This window comes from Hyla sarda, chromosome 3 (assembly GCF_029499605.1).
Source record: "Hyla sarda isolate aHylSar1 chromosome 3, aHylSar1.hap1, whole genome shotgun sequence".
NCBI classification, from domain to species: Eukaryota; Metazoa; Chordata; class Amphibia; order Anura; family Hylidae; genus Hyla; species Hyla sarda.
Genome location: NC_079191.1, coordinates 74,196,588 through 74,215,356, shown reverse-complemented (window position 1 = coordinate 74,215,356; position 18,769 = coordinate 74,196,588). Strand labels below are relative to the sequence as shown.

The 18,769-nt window shown below is 44.0% G+C and overlaps 2 protein-coding genes across 5 annotated transcripts in view; one reads left to right on the top strand and one right to left on the bottom strand.

The window, feature by feature from the left end:
- Positions 1-18,769, bottom strand: part of LOC130361405 (uncharacterized) — a 94,144-nt gene that overhangs the window by 8,727 nt on the left and 66,648 nt on the right. The gene's annotated exons all lie outside the window — the stretch shown is intronic.
- TP53I3 (tumor protein p53 inducible protein 3) overlaps positions 1-18,769 on the top strand; it is a 50,955-nt gene that overhangs the window by 10,080 nt on the left and 22,106 nt on the right. The window contains exons 1-2 of one of the 2 annotated variants that reach the window (XM_056564356.1): positions 12,780-12,806; positions 16,719-16,861. In XM_056564356.1, the coding sequence (XP_056420331.1) occupies positions 12,800-12,806; positions 16,719-16,861 (150 nt within the window). In that variant the 5' untranslated portion in view covers positions 12,780-12,799. Of the gene's footprint in view, positions 1-12,779; positions 12,807-16,718; positions 16,862-18,769 lie in introns of those variants that run through there. The other variant, XM_056564355.1, reaches the window with a different exon arrangement.

Genomic DNA, 18,769 nt, shown 5'->3' with positions numbered 1-18,769 from the left:
GTTTAAAAACTGCAGAATTCTACACCAAACCAGTTCTCCCTGTGGAAATTAATTGTGGTGGCTGAGTACAGGAGTGGCACCCCTCTACCCTTGCTGCCCTCTCAGGCAGCCTCCATACAGAGACCCCTGCCCCCCCCCCCCCCCCCCCTGCACCTGTTCCTTTGCATATTTGCTTCTATGCTTGTTATATAGAGTATTGTATATAAAATGTGTTATGCCTTTAAGACCTGTTGTCATATGATGGTAACCCAGACCATGTGACCTATGGGACCCCACCAGAGTCTCCCCCATATAAGCCCTGGGTGGAGCCTCCTCTCTTTCTTTAAGTCTTTGCCCAGTTGCAGTAAGGTCAAGTCCTAGGTGTGTGTCTGGAGTCCTAAAGAGGCCTAAAGTCTACCACGCAGCCATGGATCCTAAAGTCCAGTACCCCACAGGTCAAGTCAAAGCCTGGTAAGCTACAGAAGGGGTGAAGTCAGTCATAGTCAGTCTCAGTCAAGTCAGTCCAAGTCAAGTCTGCCTCAAGTCAGCGTGGTCCGGCATCAAATTGTCCAAGTCCACTATAAGTCCCAGCAAGCCCTGTGGTCTCTGAAGTCACTGGTCACCTTTTTGAGTCTAGCCAAGCTGTATAGACTGTTACATCTGTCTGACTCAGTAAAGCTGCCGTTGTTACGTAACTTGGCGTCGGAGTCATTATTTGGCCCCATGCCTAGCCCAGGATTCAGCGGTATTCCTTCAGGTGGTGTAGAGGATAAACCATGCCCCGGCATCACGAACACAAGGGGTTAATGTCATCTGCCCCTAGGGTAATTCCATCTGCCCTCATCACACCATCACCACATAATAATAAAAAAAATAATAAACTAAACATGATAGTTCGTGCGGATTCCGCACAGAATCTGCATGATTTCTGTATCAGCATTGGTTCGGTGCAGAATTCTCCAATTTTTAAACACCTGGGTGCGGAATTTCTGCAAAATTTCTGCACGGATTCCGCATGTTACTCTGCAGCCACCCAGGACTCCTGCAGTGCTGTGGTACTAATACTACTCCCATCATGGAACAGACTATTTTCCATGATGGGAGTAGTAGTTCCCCAGCTGCGGGAGGCTGGGGGGACTACAGCAGCACCTGTACTATTACTCCCATCATGGAACAGAGTCTGATCCATTTTGGGGGTAGTAGTACAGGGGCTGAGGAATTGATCACATTGGGTTTCCCTTCTGAGACCCGCTGCAATCATAAGTTGTTAGCCAAGGGAGCGGGCGTCATGCAGCGATGTACTTTTCACATTCACAAATTCATATTTAAATACCCCGCCAGGAGCCCTGAATGGCCGGCACCGAGTGGACATTCAGGGCACACGACAGGGGTTTTTTAAATTCTACAGTGCGGCTCAGAGTTTTTCAGTAGTAGTAGTACCCCCGGCTGTGGGGGGTCTGTGGGCGACTGTGGAATTACTTTAAAAAAAAACTATATATTTTATTTCATTAAATAGTGGTAGTCCGTGCAGAATCTGCATGTATTCCCCATGCATTCCGTGTGAATTCCGCACAAATTTGGCAGAAATTCAGCCCTATCGACTTCATTGGTATTCCATCACCGAAGTCCAAAAAATATAAGACCAGACTTTTCTGGAATGCGGTAAACAGAATTTTAGCAGCGTAATTCCGCATGCAGAAAATCTGCTTTGTGAATGAAATTGCGGAATTACATTAAAGTAAATGGGCAATACATTTAGACGGAATTCAGTGTGGAAAGTTTACGTGGAATTCCACACGGATACAGGGACGGCCTTAGGTGTTCAGGCGCCCTGTTACCCCATAAACATACACAAAGAGGAAAAAATATTTGCAACAAATATTTTATTTAAATATTTAATCATTCCCCTGCCCCCTTAATCAGTCCCATGTCCCCCTTAATCAGATGCCGTATAGTTCCCACACATTGGGTGCAGTATTGCTCCCCCTCATTAGGTGCAGTATATTGTTCCCCCATATTAGGTGCAGTATAGCTCCCCACAGTAGGTGCAGTATAGCTCCACACATTAGGTGCAGTATAGTTCCCCCACATTAGGTGCAGTACAGATCCCCACATTAGGTGCAGTATAGTTCCCCACATTAGGTGCAGTATAGCTCCCCCACATTAGGTGCAGTATAGTTCCCCCACATTAGGTGCAGTATAGTTCCCCACATTAGATGCAGTATAGTTCCCCACATTAGGTGCAATATAGCTCCCCACATTAGGTGCAGTATAGTTCCCCACATTAGGTGCAGTATAGCTCCCCACATTAGGTGCAGTATCGCTCCCCACATTAGGTGCAGTATAGTTCCCCACATTAGGTGCAGTATAGTTCCCCACATTAGGTGCAGTATAGTTCCCCACATTAGGTGCAGTATAGTTCCCCACATTAGGTGCAGTATAGTTTCCCCACATTAGGTGCAGTATAGTTCCCCCACATTAGGTGCCATATTGTCCTCCACATTAGGTGCAGTATAGTTCTCCCCATTAGGTGCAGTATAGTTCCCCACATTAGGTGCAGTATAGTTCCCCACATTAGGTGCAGTATAGTTATCCACATTAGGTGCAGTATAGTCCTCCACATTAGGTGCAGTACAGTTCCCCCACAATAGGTGCAGTACAGTTCCCCACATTAGGTGCAGTATGTTCCCCCACATTAGGTGCAGTATAGTTCCCCCACATTAGGTGCAGTATAGTTCCACACATTAGGTGCAGTATAGTTCTCCACATTAGGTGCAGTATAGCTCCCCCACATTAGGTGCAGTATAGTTCCCAACATTAGGTGCAGTATAGTTCCCCACATTAGGTGCAGTATAGTTCCCCCACATTAGGTGCAGTATAGCTCCCCACATTAGGTGCAGTATAGTTCCCCCACATTAGGTTGGCAGTATAGCTCCCCACATTAGGTGCAGTATAGCTCCCCACATTAGGTGCAGTATAGTTCCCCCACATTAGGTGCAGTATAGCTCCCCACATTAGGTGCAGTATAGTTCCCCCACATTAGGTTGGCAGTATAGCTCCCCACATTAGGTGCAGTATAGCTCCCCACATTAGGTGCAGTATAGCTCCCCCACATTAGGTTGGCAGTATAGTTCCCCACATTAGGTGCAGTATAGTTCCCCACATTAGGTGCAGTATAGTTCCCCACATTAGGTACAGTAAAGTTCCCCCACATTAGGTGCAGTATAGCTCCCCACATTAGGTGCAGTATAGCTCCCCCACATTAGGTTGGCAGTATAGTTACCCACATTAGGTGCAGTATAGTTCCCCACATTAGGTGCAGTATAGTTCCCCCACATTAGGTTGGCAGTATAGTTCCCCCACATTAGGTGCAGTATAGTTCCCCCACATTAGGTGCAGTATAGTTCCTCCACATTAGGTGCAGTATAGTTCCCCACATTAGGTGCAGTATAGTTCCCCCACATTAGGTGCAGCATAGTTCTCCACATTAGGTGCAGTATAGTTCCCAACATTAGCTGCAGTATAGCTCCCCACATTAGGTGCAGTATAGCTCCCCACATTAGGTGCAGTATAGCTCCCCCACATTAGGTTGGCAGTATAGTTCCCCACATTAGAATGGCAGTATAGTTCCCCACATTAGGTGCAGTATAGTTCCCCCACATTAGGTTGGCAGTATAGTTCCCCCACATTAGGTGCAGTATAGTTCCCCCACATTAGGTGCAGTATAGTTCCTCCACATTAGGTGCAGTATAGTTCCCCACATTAGGTGCAGTATAGTTCCCCCACATTAGGTGCAGTATAGTTCTCCACATTAGGTGCAGTATAGTTCCCAACATTAGCTGCAGTATAGCTCCCCACATTAGGTGCAGTATAGCTCCCCACATTAGGTGCAGTATAGTTCCCCACATTAGGTGCAGTATAGTTCCCCACATTAGGTGCAGTATAGCTCCCCACATTAGGTGCAGTATAGTTCCCCACATTAGGTGCAGTATAGTTCCCCACATTAGGTGCAGTATAGTTCCCCACATTAGGTGCAGTATAGCCCCACATTAATAAGAAGCAGTTTCGCCACATTAGGTAGTAGCAGGTTCCCCAAATTCGGTAGCATTGTCGTTCCCCCCATTCCCCCCCTCCCCCCACCGACTCACACACACACACGTAGACAGACACCCACACATGCACACACACACACAGACAACCACACATACACATTGACAACCTTACCTGACCTGCGCTGCGCTTCTCTTCTCTCCGGCGGCGCCCTGACGAGTGACGTCACTGACGTCCTGTGCGGGTCTGCGGAGGTACGTCACATATGCTACGTCCCTCTTCAGACTCGGGCCGGCCAGACAACAGGAGACGCGGAGGAGGTCGGGGTAACTGAAGCCTTCCGGTGTAATGAAGAAAACTGTGCCCTGAAGTGGAATGTGACCCTCCGCATAGGGACACAGTTGAGGGAGGGTAGTGGGAATTTAATGAGAGGGAGCGTGTCCCTGTGCAGAGCGTCAAATTCCGCTACAAGGCACAGTTTTCTTCATTACACCGGCATTTTGTGCTGCTTGCACGAAGCAGGGCTATATCCCGGGCATCGGGCAATACAAATTATATATACTTGGTGCGAGCTGTGTCGGCTGCCCGGCGCCCCTGTTGCTATGGCGCCCTGTGCGACCGCACAGCTCGCACACCCCTAAGGCCGGCCCTGCACGGATATTCCGTTGTATTGGGCTATCTTCACACAGCAGAATTTCTGCATGGAATTCTATGTGAAAATTCTGTATGAATTTATAGCCAATTCACTTCACTGGAATTCCTGTAGTGTAAATTCTGGCTATGTGAACATGACCTTCCCATAAATTTCTAGATTGCAGTGACTGCCAAAAAAGCTTGTGCAACAAAGTATTAAGTTCAGGGAACCATTATTTTTGTCCAGGACAATTTTATTTATTTTTTATTGATTCTGTTGAACCACAATCCAATAGCATTGTCTGATGTTATAAGTTAATTTTAAGTACATTTTTAGTTATTATTACTTGTCAGTTTTAAGCTATTTCAGGGAGCATTGTGGGTTTTTCTGTTTTAACAATGCAACAGCAAAAACAGTATTGCCATATCATAGCTACATAACAGTAGAATTCAGCAAATTAACAACAATTGTGTCTACTAAACATTGTCTTAAAGGGGTACTCTGGTACTCCATTGTTCTGAATATTTTGTTCAGAACGCTCAGTGCCGGAGGCCTTGATCGTGATGTCACAGACACGCCCCCTCATGACATCCCGTCACACCCCCTCCATTCATGTCTATGGGAGAAGGCGTGTTGGCCGACAAGCCCCTCCCATAGACATGAATGGAGGCGGCGTGGAGTGACGTCTCGACCACTGCCGCAGGAACCCAACGCCCGATGCTGCGTGAGATCACAAGGGGCCCCAGCAGCGGGACCCCCGTGATCAGACATCTTATCCTCTATCATTTGGATAGGGGATAAGATGTCTAGCAGGGGAGTGCCCATTTAATATATTAATATACAATTGTGTGGTGGCCCAGTACAGGAGTTGCTCTCCTGTACCCTTTCTGTCCTGTGTGGCAGACTCTATTTCAGTGTCCATGGGTCCACCTCCATGCTATGTACCCTAAATGGTTAACAGTGCCTTATGTTATTTATTCATTTGTCTTTCTGAGATTAATGTGCCTTTAAATGTTCTTACCAAGTTCTGTGTAACCAGGGAAGGTATCAGTGACCAGGTGACTTGTGGGTGACCTATGGGAGTCCTCCAAATTGCTCCCTTATAAACCAAGGGAGGAGCAGAGCAGTCTTAGTTCTATGCATGCTGAGTACAGTACAGTCAAGCCCTGACAGTGTCTGGTGTCCTAAGGGAGACCTAGGCCCAACCACGCAGCCACGCTTCAATCACCAAGCGCCCCTTCAGGTTAACGTCAAAGCCTGTTAAGCAACCACAGGGGTGAAGCCTAGTCAGTCATAGTCAAGTCAGTTAAGTCTGCTAAAGTCAGCGTGGGTCTGCATAATTCAGTCCTAGTCCACTGCAGGTCCCAGCGAGCCCCCAAGTCTCCTAAAGTCACTGGTCATCTCCTTGGGCGTAAAAGAGCTGTAAAGACTCTTCCATCTGTCTGCCTCAGTACAGCTGCCGTTGTTCCGTAACTTGGCATCGGAGCGATTATTTGCCCCTGATGTATGGTGACTATTAACCACTAACTCATTTGTTGGAAAGTATGTTTTGGCGCTCATAAACTGTGTTGGCATAGGAATATTTTAATGATATTTGCGTTAAATTACGGTAACTACTGTATTAAAATTCTAATACTATCTGTGCCTGGCCAGCAATGGTCTTCAGTATTTTCTTCTTTGTAGAGATGAAAGATAATCACTTGGGTATATTCCAATGAGCCGCAGGGGTGCTACAATAATTATTAGGCGAAATGTGATCTTCCCATCTAAGGTTTCATGCTGTGTTTGTAAAACTAAATGGCCTATGTTAGAGTTTGCCAGAGTACTGTCAGCTGGTGGCCACCACTCCACTGGTGATGGTAAGTATAGCAACAAACACTGTAACCCTGGCTGACATGAACCAGGGACAATACCGTCAACTCTGAATGGAAAGAGGAAATGCAGTATAAAATAACAGATGCTATAAAACATCAAGTGGAGAGTTTTCGTATGGTACAGTATAGAGATGAGCGAACTTACAGTAAATTCGATTCGTCACGAACTTCTCGGCTCGGCAGTTGATGACTTATCCTGCCTAAATTAGTTCAGCTTTCAGGTGCTCCCGTGGGCTGGAAAAGGTGGATACATTCCTAGGAGACTCTTTTCTAGGACTGTATCCACCTTTTCCAGCCCACCGGAGCACCTGAAAGCTGAACTCATTTATGCAGGATAAGTCATCAACTGCCGAGCCGAGAAGTTCGTGACGAATCGAATTTACTGTAAGTTTGCTCATCTCTAGTACAGTATACAGAGATTCGTGAGGGGAGAAGAGAACTGGAGCTGCTCTTTATTTAAATCTTAGGTGACTAAATAAATATATGTGTAAATTTATTTAGAGACATAATGGGTCCCTGTATTGGTACCCTATATATACTCTAGTATAAGCCGAGTTTTTCAGCACGATTTTTCGTGCTGAAAACGCCCCCCCTCGGCTTATTCTCGAGTGAAGTCTCCTCCTGTCAATCCCTTTCAGTAGTCTTCAACCTGCGGACCTCCAGATGTTGCAAAACTACAACTCCCAGCATGCCCGGACAGCCATCGGCTGTCCGGGCATGCTGGGAGTTGTAGTTTTGAAACATCTGTAGGTCCGCAGGTTGAAGACCACTGCGGCCTTCGTCATCATCCAGACCCCCCCTTTAGTTTTTTACTCACCTCCCCTCGGTGGGAAGGAAGGGTGAGCTGGTCTGGGCCATCTATGCTGCAGGGACCGTCCAGTGGGGAGGGTTAGTCGTTCTGGGCTGTCCATCTTCACCGGGAGGCCCTCTTCTCTGCTCCTGGCCTGGCCCCGGACTAGTGATGTTGCCTTGAAGATGACGCACAGGGACGTCCCTGCGCATGAACGTCCCTGTGCGTTGTCGTGGGGGGGCACTGGATGATGACGAATGCCGCAGTTGTCTTCAACCCGATGGCTGTCCGGGCATGCTGGGAGTTGTAGTTTTGCAACATCTGGAGGTCCGCAGGTTGAAGACCACTGAAGGGATTGACAGGCAATGATGATGAAGGGGGTGGGGTGATGATGATGGTGGTGTTAATGACGGGGGTCTGGATGATGACAGGGGGGATAATGACATGGGGGATGATGTATTTCCCACCCTAGGCTTATAGTCAAGTCAATAACTTTTCCTGGGTTTTTGGGGTGAAATTAGGGGCCTTGGCTTATATTCGGGTCGGCTTATACTCGAGTATATATGGTAGGGGATTTGTTATGATATGTTTATAAAGAGTCTCACATACAGTAATTGACAGGTTTCACTGCACATATACTGATATATATAAGCTGTCAATCTGTGTAGGTGGGCTATGCAGAACTCTCAGGCTATGTTCACACAGGGGAATGTCCGCATAGAAAAGCTCCATGCAGACATTCCCCTTACAGCAGAGGACCACTCGGAAATACAGCAGCTTATGAGTTTTGGAAGGGTTAAGATTTTTAAATAGAAGTAATTTACAAATCTGTTTAATTTTCTGGCACCAGTTGATTAAAAAAAATGTTTTCCAGGGGAGTACCCCTTTAAGGAAACTACCTGGTCAGTTTGATTTAAAGGGGAATTTTACTGAAGACCAAACATGTTCTTTCAGGTGCATATTGCCTTGAACTTCCCCTACATTTCCCTTTTCTGGGATCTACTTTGATGGAGGGTTGACTCACAGTAGGGCTGGGCTCACATGTAGTATTTTGTTCAGGTTTCTATTAGCCAAAACCTGGAATGGAACGAACATAGAGAAAACTATAATGAAAAGAGTTGCCTCTTTTTTCTATGTTGTGGACCCACTCATGATTAAAGGGGGTCTCCGCTGCTACACACTTATCCCCTATCCAAAGCATAGGGGATAAGATGTCTGATTGCAGGGGTCCCACTGCTGGGGCCCCCCAGGATCTCCTGGAGCACCTGGAATTCTAAACAAATGCCGGGTTTACACTGCAGTGGTCGTGGCTTCATGCCACGCCCCCTGGGGAAGTCACACCACGCCCCCTACATTCATGTCTATGGGGGAAGGCGCGTCGGCTGATCATGGCCTTAGTCTTCGAGCGCTCTGAACAAAATGTATAGAACGCTGGAGCACCGGAGTACCCCTTTAAATATTTTCCACATTAAAGGGGTTATTCAGGAAAAAAAAAAGGGGTTATTTTTTTATATATCAACTGGCTCCAGAAAGTTAAACAGATTTGTAAATTACTTCTATTAAAAAAAAATCTTAATCCTTTCAGTACTTATGAGCTGCTGAAGTTGAGTTGTTCTTTTCTGTCTAAGTGCTCTCTGATGACACGTGTCTCGGGAACTGCCAAGTTTAGAACAAATCCCCATAGCAAACCTCTTCTACTCTGTGCAGTTCCCAAGACAAGCAGAGATGTCAGCAGAGAGCACTGTTGCCAGACAGAAAAGAACAACTCAACTTCAGCAGCTGATAATTATTGAAAGGATTAAGATTTTTTGATAGAAGTAATTTACAAATCTGTTTAACTTTCTGGAGCCAGTTGATATAAAAAAAAAAAAAAAAAAGTTTTTTCCTGGAATAACCTTTTAGGACCAAACAGTAACCAAAATACTATGCGTCAACCCAGTCTAAGGCACAGACTCAGTCCCACATTGTTCCTCTGCCCAATCCAAGTCATCTGCAGGGTCCAGGGAACAGTAACCAACTTGTACCTGTCAATAACCAGGTGAATGAGTTAATATTTAGTAATTTTGACAAGTTATATTGATAATGATGGTTTCCATAACTAATATTCACACATACCAGGGCATTTACCTATAATTTATAATAATTAACCATTGGGTTATAATAGGAAATCAATGATGTCAGCTTAATACAATGACAGTATTCATATAGCTCCTTATGTCATTGTCAGGTCCTCCATCCTCAAAAATGTAAAACTCAAGAGAAGTGCACCTTGGGTAATATTCATGTGTGTAATGTATTATGTGATGGGCACTGAGTTTTATGTAAATTTACGCCACCATATTCATAGAAACAGACTCAACCATCATCCAGCAGCTGGTCTGTGGGTTGCTCCATCTATTGTAAATGGATCAGTCTGGTAACATCTACATGTATTCTTTCTTTGGCTTTAACCCCTTAAGGACCCAGCCAATTTTCACTGTAGGACCCGGCCATTTTTTGCAATTCTGACCACTGTCACTTTAAGCATTAATAACTCTGGGATGCTTTTACCTTTTATTCTGATTCCGAGATAGTTTTTTTGTGACATATTCTACTTTATGGTAGTGGTAAAATTTCATCGATACTTCCATCATTTATTGGTGAAAGATTCCAAAATGTAATGAGAAAATGTAAAAATTTAGCATTTGTTTTTTAACTTTGAAGCTCTCTGCTTATAAGGAAAATGGATATTCCAAATAAATTATATATTGATTCACATATACAATATGTCTACTTTATGTTGGCCTCATTAAGTTGACGAGTTTATACTTTTGGAAGACATCAGAGGGCTTCAAAGTTCAGCAGCAATTTTCCAATTTTTGACAACATTTTCAAAATCGAAATTTTTCAGGGACCAGTTCAGTTTTGAGGTGGATTTGAAGGGCCTTCTTATTAGAAATACCCCATAAATGACATCATTATAAAAACTGCACCCATCAAAGTGTTCAAAATGACATTCAAAAAGTTTATTAACCCTTTAGGTGTTTCACAGGAATAGCAGCAAAAAAGGAGAAAATTCCAAATCTTCATTTTTTACACTAACATGTTTTTGTAGGCCCAGTTTTTGAATTTTTACAATGGGTAAAAGGAGAGAAACCTTCCTAAAATGTGTAACCCAATTTCTCTCGAGTAAGGAAATACCTCACATGTGTATGTCAAGTGCTCTGTGGGTGCACTAGAGGGCTCAGAAGGGAAGGAGCGACAGTGGGATTTTGGAGAGTGAGTTTTTCTGAAATGGTTTTCAGAAAAACTCACTCTCCAAAATCCCACTGTCGCTCCTTCCCTTCTGAGCCCTCTAGTGCACCCACAGAGCACTTGACATACACATGTGAGGTATTTCCTTGACATACACATATGAGGTAATAGGAGAAAATGCCCCCCAAAATTTGTAACCCCATCTCTTCTGAGTGTGAAAATACCCCATGTGTGGATGTCAAGTGCACTGCGGGTGAACTACAATGCTCAGAAGAGAAGTCACATTTGGCTTTTGGAAAGCACATTTTGCTGAAATGGTTTTTGGGGTGAATGTCACATTTAGGAAGCCCCCATGGTGCAAGAACAGCAAAAAAAAAACACATGGCATACTATTTTGGAAACTACACCCCTCAAGGAACGTAACAAGGGGTATAGTGAGCCTTAACAGCCCGCAGGTGTTTGACAAATTTCCGCTAAAGTTGGACATGAAAATGAAAAATTAGATTTTTTTCACTAAAATGCTGGTGTTACCCCAAATCTTTCATTTTCACAAGGGATAATAGGAGAAAAAGCCTTCCAAAATGTGTAACCCCATTTCTTCAGAGTATGGAAATACCCCATATGTGGATGTAAAGTGCTCTGCGCATGCACTACAATGCTCAGAAGAAAAGGAGCGCCATTGAACTTTTGGAGAGTAAGAGTAAATTTTTTATATTTTTCATAAGGGGTAAAAGGAGAAAAAGTTTGTAACGCAATATGTAACGCAATTTCTCTTTAGTACGGAAATACCCCATATGTGGCCCTAAACTATTTCCTTGAAATACGACAGGGCTCCAAAGCGAGAGAGCGCCATGTGCATTTGAGGCCTATTTTGGGGATTTGCATCCATCACCAAAATACCCTATGGCCCAAACAGGGTGCCTCCAGCTGTTGCAAAACTCCCAGCATGCCTTGACAGTCAATGGCTGTCCGGCAATACTGGGAGTTGTTGTTTTTCAACAGCTGGAGGCTCCATTTTGGAAACAGTGACGTACAAGACGGTTTTTTTTTGTTTGTTTTTTATTGGGGAAAGGGGACTGTGTAGGGGTATGTTTATATGTAGTGTTTTACTTTTTATTTTGTGTAGTGTAGTGTAGTGTTTTTAGGGTACATTCACATGGGTGGGGGTTTACAGTGAGTTTCTCACTGGGAGTTTTAGCTGCAGCAGAAAATTGCTGTAACCTGCCCATGTGAATGTAACCTGTACCTCCAGCTGTTGCAAAACTTCAACCCCCAGCATGCACTGACAGACCATACATGCTGGGAGTTGTAGTTATGCAACAGCTGGAGGCACATTGGTTGCGCAACACTGAGAGTTTATTACTTAACTCAGTGTTTTGCAACCAGTGTGCCTCCAGCTGTTGCAAAACTAGAACTCCCGGCATGTACCGGGGATCCTGCAGCTCGCCCGGACTACACAAAATTATATTTATGGACCTGAGGAAGGTGCGAGTGTCCGTCGAAACGCGTTGTCCTGTTTTACCTATTGACTTCTTTTACCAATATAAGTTAGTCCTGCGTAAGTGCCGCTCGATCTCTGTTTCATTCTAACTCCCGTCGAGATACAGTAGCGCTCTCAAAAAACCCTGATCTTTTTGCACCCTCATCATGTCCTTTACATAGACAGTGATTTACCACTCCCATCAGATTATTCTTACTTTTATATGTATGAACTTGCTTTATCTGTATTAGTTATCTCCTTATTTTTCTTTTATCCACATTTTTCCTATTTTTGGATGACATTTTGATATTCTTCAGAAGCCATTACCAGGTTCCCATAGAGTTATGGTCTCAACATACAATGGTCTCAACATACAATGGTCGTCCTGGAACCAATTGATGTTGTAACTTGAGGGATCGCTGTACTGTAATACACTGAGGCTGCACATAATGCTGTGAGCTGAACTCTCCACCAGGGGGCCTACCTGGGAAATCCTGAATAAGCATGACGCAGCGACTGCACTGGAACAAACCATTTCATCTGAAGAGGAAGCGACGTACGCTTCACCATGAGACACACAGTGTGCAAAATGTGAACTTCACCTGACCACCGAGGGTGCTTTCCTAATTGTTTATCTTGGTTAATTTGAGTAATAAAACATTTTGTAAAACTTTCCCTCCCCACTAATTGTAGAATGGAACGCTCTGCATGTTAGTTAACTTGGTTGAACTCTCCCTTGCACAGTGCCAGACTGCAACATGGAGGGTGAGTGCAGAATACCAGGGTGCCCTCACAGAAGGGGCATGCAGGAGATTTATGGCATTTTATGCAGATACTATGTAGTATAAAAATTTTTTTTTTTGGGGGGGGGGGGTGTTCTAGTATAAGTAAAGCTTCAGCACTGTTTAAGCAAAACCTCTGCAACTTTCTAATGCTCCTTGTGTTTTAATGGATCATTATTCAAGATCTCTGCATGCTGTCAGTGAATGGGAACCGTAACATGCCTAATATTTTTCAGAGCTGAGGCTTTGTTTTATGTGTATACAGACTGTTGCTACAAACTATCAGATGCTGTTTACTGGATACATTTGTAGCACTGAAAGTGTTAGGTGAATTTTATTTTGTTTTTTATTTATTTATAGATGCTATTCCAGTGTTTCCCAACTAGTGTGCCTCCAGCTGTTGCAAAACTACAACTCCCGGCATGCCCGGACAGCCGTTGGCTGTCCGGGCATGCCGGGAGTTGTAGTTTTGCAACAGTTGGATTATACATAAATGCTTTTATGATAAATGAAAGCTTCTACAGGGTGTTCTACATTTTTAACCCCTCATGCTCCAAGTAGGTTAGAGTATTGAATTATATGTGTCAGAAAGTTGCACAAGTTGGCCCTCGTTTAAGGAGCGACTTTCCCACAGGAGCGTCTGTGCTTTACATGGACCCAATCCATTGATTCCAATTGCTGCCAAGTTCCTCCACAGTTTACACGTGATGGCATGGGATCTCAGCAACAGGAATGGTACAGGGAAACCTGTTGTCAGTTCTATGGTGCCCAAATGGCGGGCAGCATAAAACTGGTGCAGGCAGCGTAAAACCAGGCTCATGATTTTCAGAGTAATCAAAGTTAAAATGCCACCGGGACCTGGCACCCCACAGCAGCAGGACCCCCCCCCCCCCCCCACTGTTTCCAAGAACGGAGTAATTGAATGGCACATTTGTGGCCTGTGCTTCATTCATTCTCTATGGGGCTCACAAACATTGCCAAGTTTTCCACCGATCTCGTGATTGGTAGGGGTCTCAGCGGTTGGCGAGCTGGAAATACCCATTTCTGTACTCTTTTACAGCTTGTACAGGGGTGGCCACACTACTGTTTAATCTCTGTAATAATTGCTATACTGGTTGTCATTCAGATACCCCAACAACAGTTGTGACTCCTTAATCTTAAAGGGGTACTCCAGTGGAAAACAATTTTTTTCATATCAACTGGCTCCAGAAAGTTAACCCCTTAAAGACGGATCAATTTTTTTATCTTTAATCCCTTAATGACTGAGGGTTTTTCGGTTTTTGCACTTTCGTTTTTTCCTCCTCACCTTTTAAAAGTCATAACCCTTTCAATTTTGCACCTAAGAATCCATATTATGGCTCATTTTTTGCACCACCAATTCTACTTTGCAGTGACATCAGTCATTTTACCCAAAAATCTACAGCGAAACGGAAAAAAAATCATTGTGCGACGAAATTGAAGAAAAAACGCCATTTTGTAACTTTTGGGAGCTTCCGTTTCTATGCAGTACATTTTTCAGTAAAAATGACACCTGATGTTTATTCTGTAGGTCCATACGAGTAAAATGATACCCTACTTATGTAGGTTTGATTTTGTCGTACTTCTGGAAAAAATCATAACTACATGCACGGAAATACGTTTAAAATTGTCATCTTCTGACCCCTATAACTTTTTTATTTTTCCGCTTATGGGGTGCTATGAGGGCTCATTTTATTTTGCGCCGTGATCTGACGTTTTTAGTGGTACCATTTTTGTATTGATCAGACTTTTTGATCGCTTTTTATTCATTTTTTCATGATATAAAAAGCAACCAAAAATATGTTATTTTGGACTTTGGATTTTTTTTGCGCGTACGCCATTGACCGTGCGGTTTAATTAATGATATATTTTTATAGTTTGGACATTTACGCACGCAGCGATACCAAATATGTTTATATTTATTTTTATTTACATGGTGTTTTTTTTATGGGAAAAGGGGGGTGATTTGAACTTTTATTAAGGAAAGGGTTAAATCACATTTATTAACCTTTTTTTACACTTTTTTTTTGCGTATTATAGCTCCCATAGGGACCTATAACACTGCACACACTGATTGCCAGCACTACTCACTGCATAGCCATAGCTTTGCAGTGATCAGCGTTATTGGCGGTCGATTGTTCAAGCCTGCATCTCAGGCTTGGAGCAATCAATCGCCGAAGGCAGGTAAGAGGACCTCCGCTCGTGTCCCAGCTGATCGGGACACCGCATTTTCACTGCGATGGTCCCGATCTGCCCCACTGTGCAGCCGGGCAGCTTTCACTTTCATTTTAAAGGGTCAATAGCGCGCGGCACCGCGATCGCTGCCGCGCACTATTAGCCCTGGGTCCCTGCTTCAGATACATGCCGGGACCGACCCGATAGGATGCGGGGTCACCGCCTGACCCCGCGTTATATCGCGGGAGCCGGCCAGGGACGTAAATATACGACCTTGGTCGTTAAAGGGTACCTTTCGTCAAAAAAATATATATAAACTTATATATTATAGATTAATGTATGCAGAATAACTTTCCAATGGCATCTTATTAAAAAATATGCTTCTTTCTATTTAATTTTCCACTTAGAAAAAATAACCACTAGCGGTACCAGTCTTGACCGCTAGCCTCTTTTTTTTTTTTTTTTTTTTTTTTTTTTTTATATATATAGATTACAGACTCATGCTGGAGTCCTAAATCTCAGACTACAGCCGGGACACAGACAAACTCAGCACTGCTCCCTGCCTGTGAAAAACTCCAAAATATTGTGAAGAACTGGAAAGTTCTTCACAATATTTTGTGATGTATGCTACCTTTTGAACTTTTATATTTTGCTATTTGTACCAAAATTGGAAATTTTTTTTTTTTTTACGGCATTTACTGTGCGGGATAATTTACATTATAGTTTTATAGTACACGTCATTACGGACGTGGCAATTACTATTTTGTATATGATCTGTGTTTTTGATCTTTATTGATGACAATACACGGTTTTATTGGGAAATGTGCATTTTTAAATTTTTTTTTTCACTTCATACATTTATTGAACAACCTTTTATTATTTTATTTTTTACTTTTTACAGGTTATACTATGCTGCAATACATTTGTACTGCAGTACAGTATGACCTGAGCTGCTGCAGATACTACAGCCTGTGTGATTTAGCCTGTGGCTGGATCTCACAGGCTTCCGTAGCAGGCAGACAGAAAGTCATCATCTGACCTCCTGCCGCCATAGCAACCAACGGTGACCCGCGATGTTATTGGGGCATTAACATTGGTGAACGCGCGCTCCCCCTGTCAACACCATAGATGCAGTGATCAGGATTGATCACAGCATCTATGGGGTTAATGCTGCCGGTACTGGCGCTATCGCAGCACCGGTAGCTGCAGCGGGTCCCCGGCTGTTATTGACAGTGCAGAAGATCGCTAGGACGTATGCATACATCCCAGTACGCGAAAGTGTCGGGTGCTGGGACGTATGCATACGTCCTATAGCGGGTCGGGGTTAAACAGATTTGTAAATCTGTCTGACCAACCACAGTGCTCTCTGCTGACACCTCTGTCCATGTCAGGAACTGTCCAGAGCAGGATAGGTTTCCTTTGGTGATTTTCTCCTACTGTGGACAGTTCCTAACATGGACAGAGGTGTCAGCAGAGAGCACTGTGGTCAGACAAAAAAGAACAACTTAACTTCCTCCGTAGTATACCGCAGCTGATAAGTACTGGAAGAATAAAGATTTTTAAATAGAAGTAATTTACAAATCTGTTTAACCTTCTGGCACCAGTTGATATGGAAAAAAAAATAGTTTTCCACCGGAGTACCCATTTAAGTACATTCCCAAGCAACATTATTATTAAAGGTTATAGGACTTTTGTTTTTAAGGTAAAATGTTGGCAGCATTCTTTGATAAACCTGGAGGCCCAGAAAATCTGTACATTAAAGAAGTTTCCCGACCTATCCCAAAGGAAGGAGAGGTTCTGGTACAAGCCCATGCAAGTGCCCTGAACCGTGCAGATTTATTACAGGTATGTTTTCTGTTTTCATTATTATCCTTTCTTAAAAATCTTTTTTTACATTATATTCACACATAAAATGTATTCATCTCACTTTTTTAACCATTCCCTTACCCACCAACCCCACTGGGGGGGGGGGGGGGGGGGGGTTACTGTTCCTTGCCCCTTTACTCCACTTATTCCATTATTTCTCTCCTTTCCTCCAGGCTCTTTCCTCTATACCAAATGAATTCATAATTTTTATTTTTCCCGCTAGTCTTTGCCAGTCCTTAATGTTGCGCTTTGAAAAATTAATATTTCCTAGTGACCCCACTGATACTAAACCCATAACTGTGTGGCTTTCTGCAATGAACTAGCCTGATTGTAGAAGCCATGCGGTGATCCACGAAAAAAAGCACAAGATAACCGCTCTTTCTCTTCATTGACTACTGAAAGGTACATTCACAGGGTTACTAGCTGTTTCCTAACATAAGCTGGGAACTTCTGTATATGTTATTGTAATAGTACCCACTGGTTTAGCATTGATGATCCAGTAGTAACCGGACCTAACGCTTGTCCCATTAGAGATGTGTTTTATGACTTTGGATATCTTGAGAGCGTGACCTTTGTGCATAACATATAAGCAGACTTATAAAGCTAACAGTCAGTAAATCTATGACCAGTCCGTAAATCTATGATGTCACGCCACACTCCATTCATTCATGACTATAGACCTCATGACCTCTCATAGAAATGAATGGACGGAGTGTGGCGTGACGTCATGTCTCCAGCCCCCGCTGGGCCCCCGCAATCAGACATCTTAGGGGATAAGTTATAGATCGCGGGGGGTCCGTCCGCTGGGACCCCCCGCGATCTCCTGTATGGGGCCCTGGCCGTCCGCATGAAGGGAGGGTTTCCTCCCCGTATGATGCGGAGGCTGACACGCCCCCTCCATGTATCTCTATGGGATATATAGGGGGGCGTGTTGGCCACCTCATCAAGCTGGGGATGGACACGCCCCTTTCCTGCGCACTGCTGGGGCCCCATACAGGAGATCGTGGGGGGCCCCAGCAGCCGGACCGCCCGTGATTTATAACTTATCCCCTATCCTTCGAACTGCAGAGGTGACGTATAAGTTATATACCACTACAGTTTTCCTTTAAGATGCTTATGGCCGGAATATCCCTTTAAAGGCTACACAGTACGGACTCTCAGTTAAGGACTTGAGTGAATATATTTTATATATTGTTTTGTAAATACCTGAAGAGAAAGTTTCTATACAAACGCATGAATTAAGCAAGCAATATCTGTTCCGTGTTCTATGAACGTTGGACTAGTGAGGTAATTGGTGCTCATCCTAAAACCCGTCTTTTTGTCTGAGGATAGATGAGCTTCTCCCGTGTACTCAGAGCCCTCTCAAGTACAGGGTAGCAGAATTTAGGGCCCTTCCCATGTACAGGGTAGCAGGATTTAGGGCCCTTCCCATGTACAGGGTAGCAGGATTTAGGGCCCTTCCCATGTACAGGGTAGCAGAATTTAGGGCCCTTCCCATGTACAGGGTAGCAGAATTTAGGGCTCTTGTCATGTACAGGGTAGCAGAATTTAGGGCCCTTCCCATGTACAGGGTAGCAGAATTTAGGGCCCTTCTCATGTACAGGGTAGCAGAATTTAGGGCCCTTCTCATGTACAGGGTAGCAGAATTTAGGGCCCTTCTCATGTACAGGGTAGCAGAATTTAGGGCCCCTCCCATGTAAAAAAAACAATTTCTTTTACACCTAGATCTTAGATGGCTTGGTGCAGAAATAACATATCAAGGAATGTATACTGCATAACTAGTGATGTCACAAACATAAAATTTTCAGTTCGCGAACCGCGAACGCGAACGTCCGCCAAAGTTCGCGAACCGGGCGAACCGCCATTGACTTCAATGGGCAGGCGAAT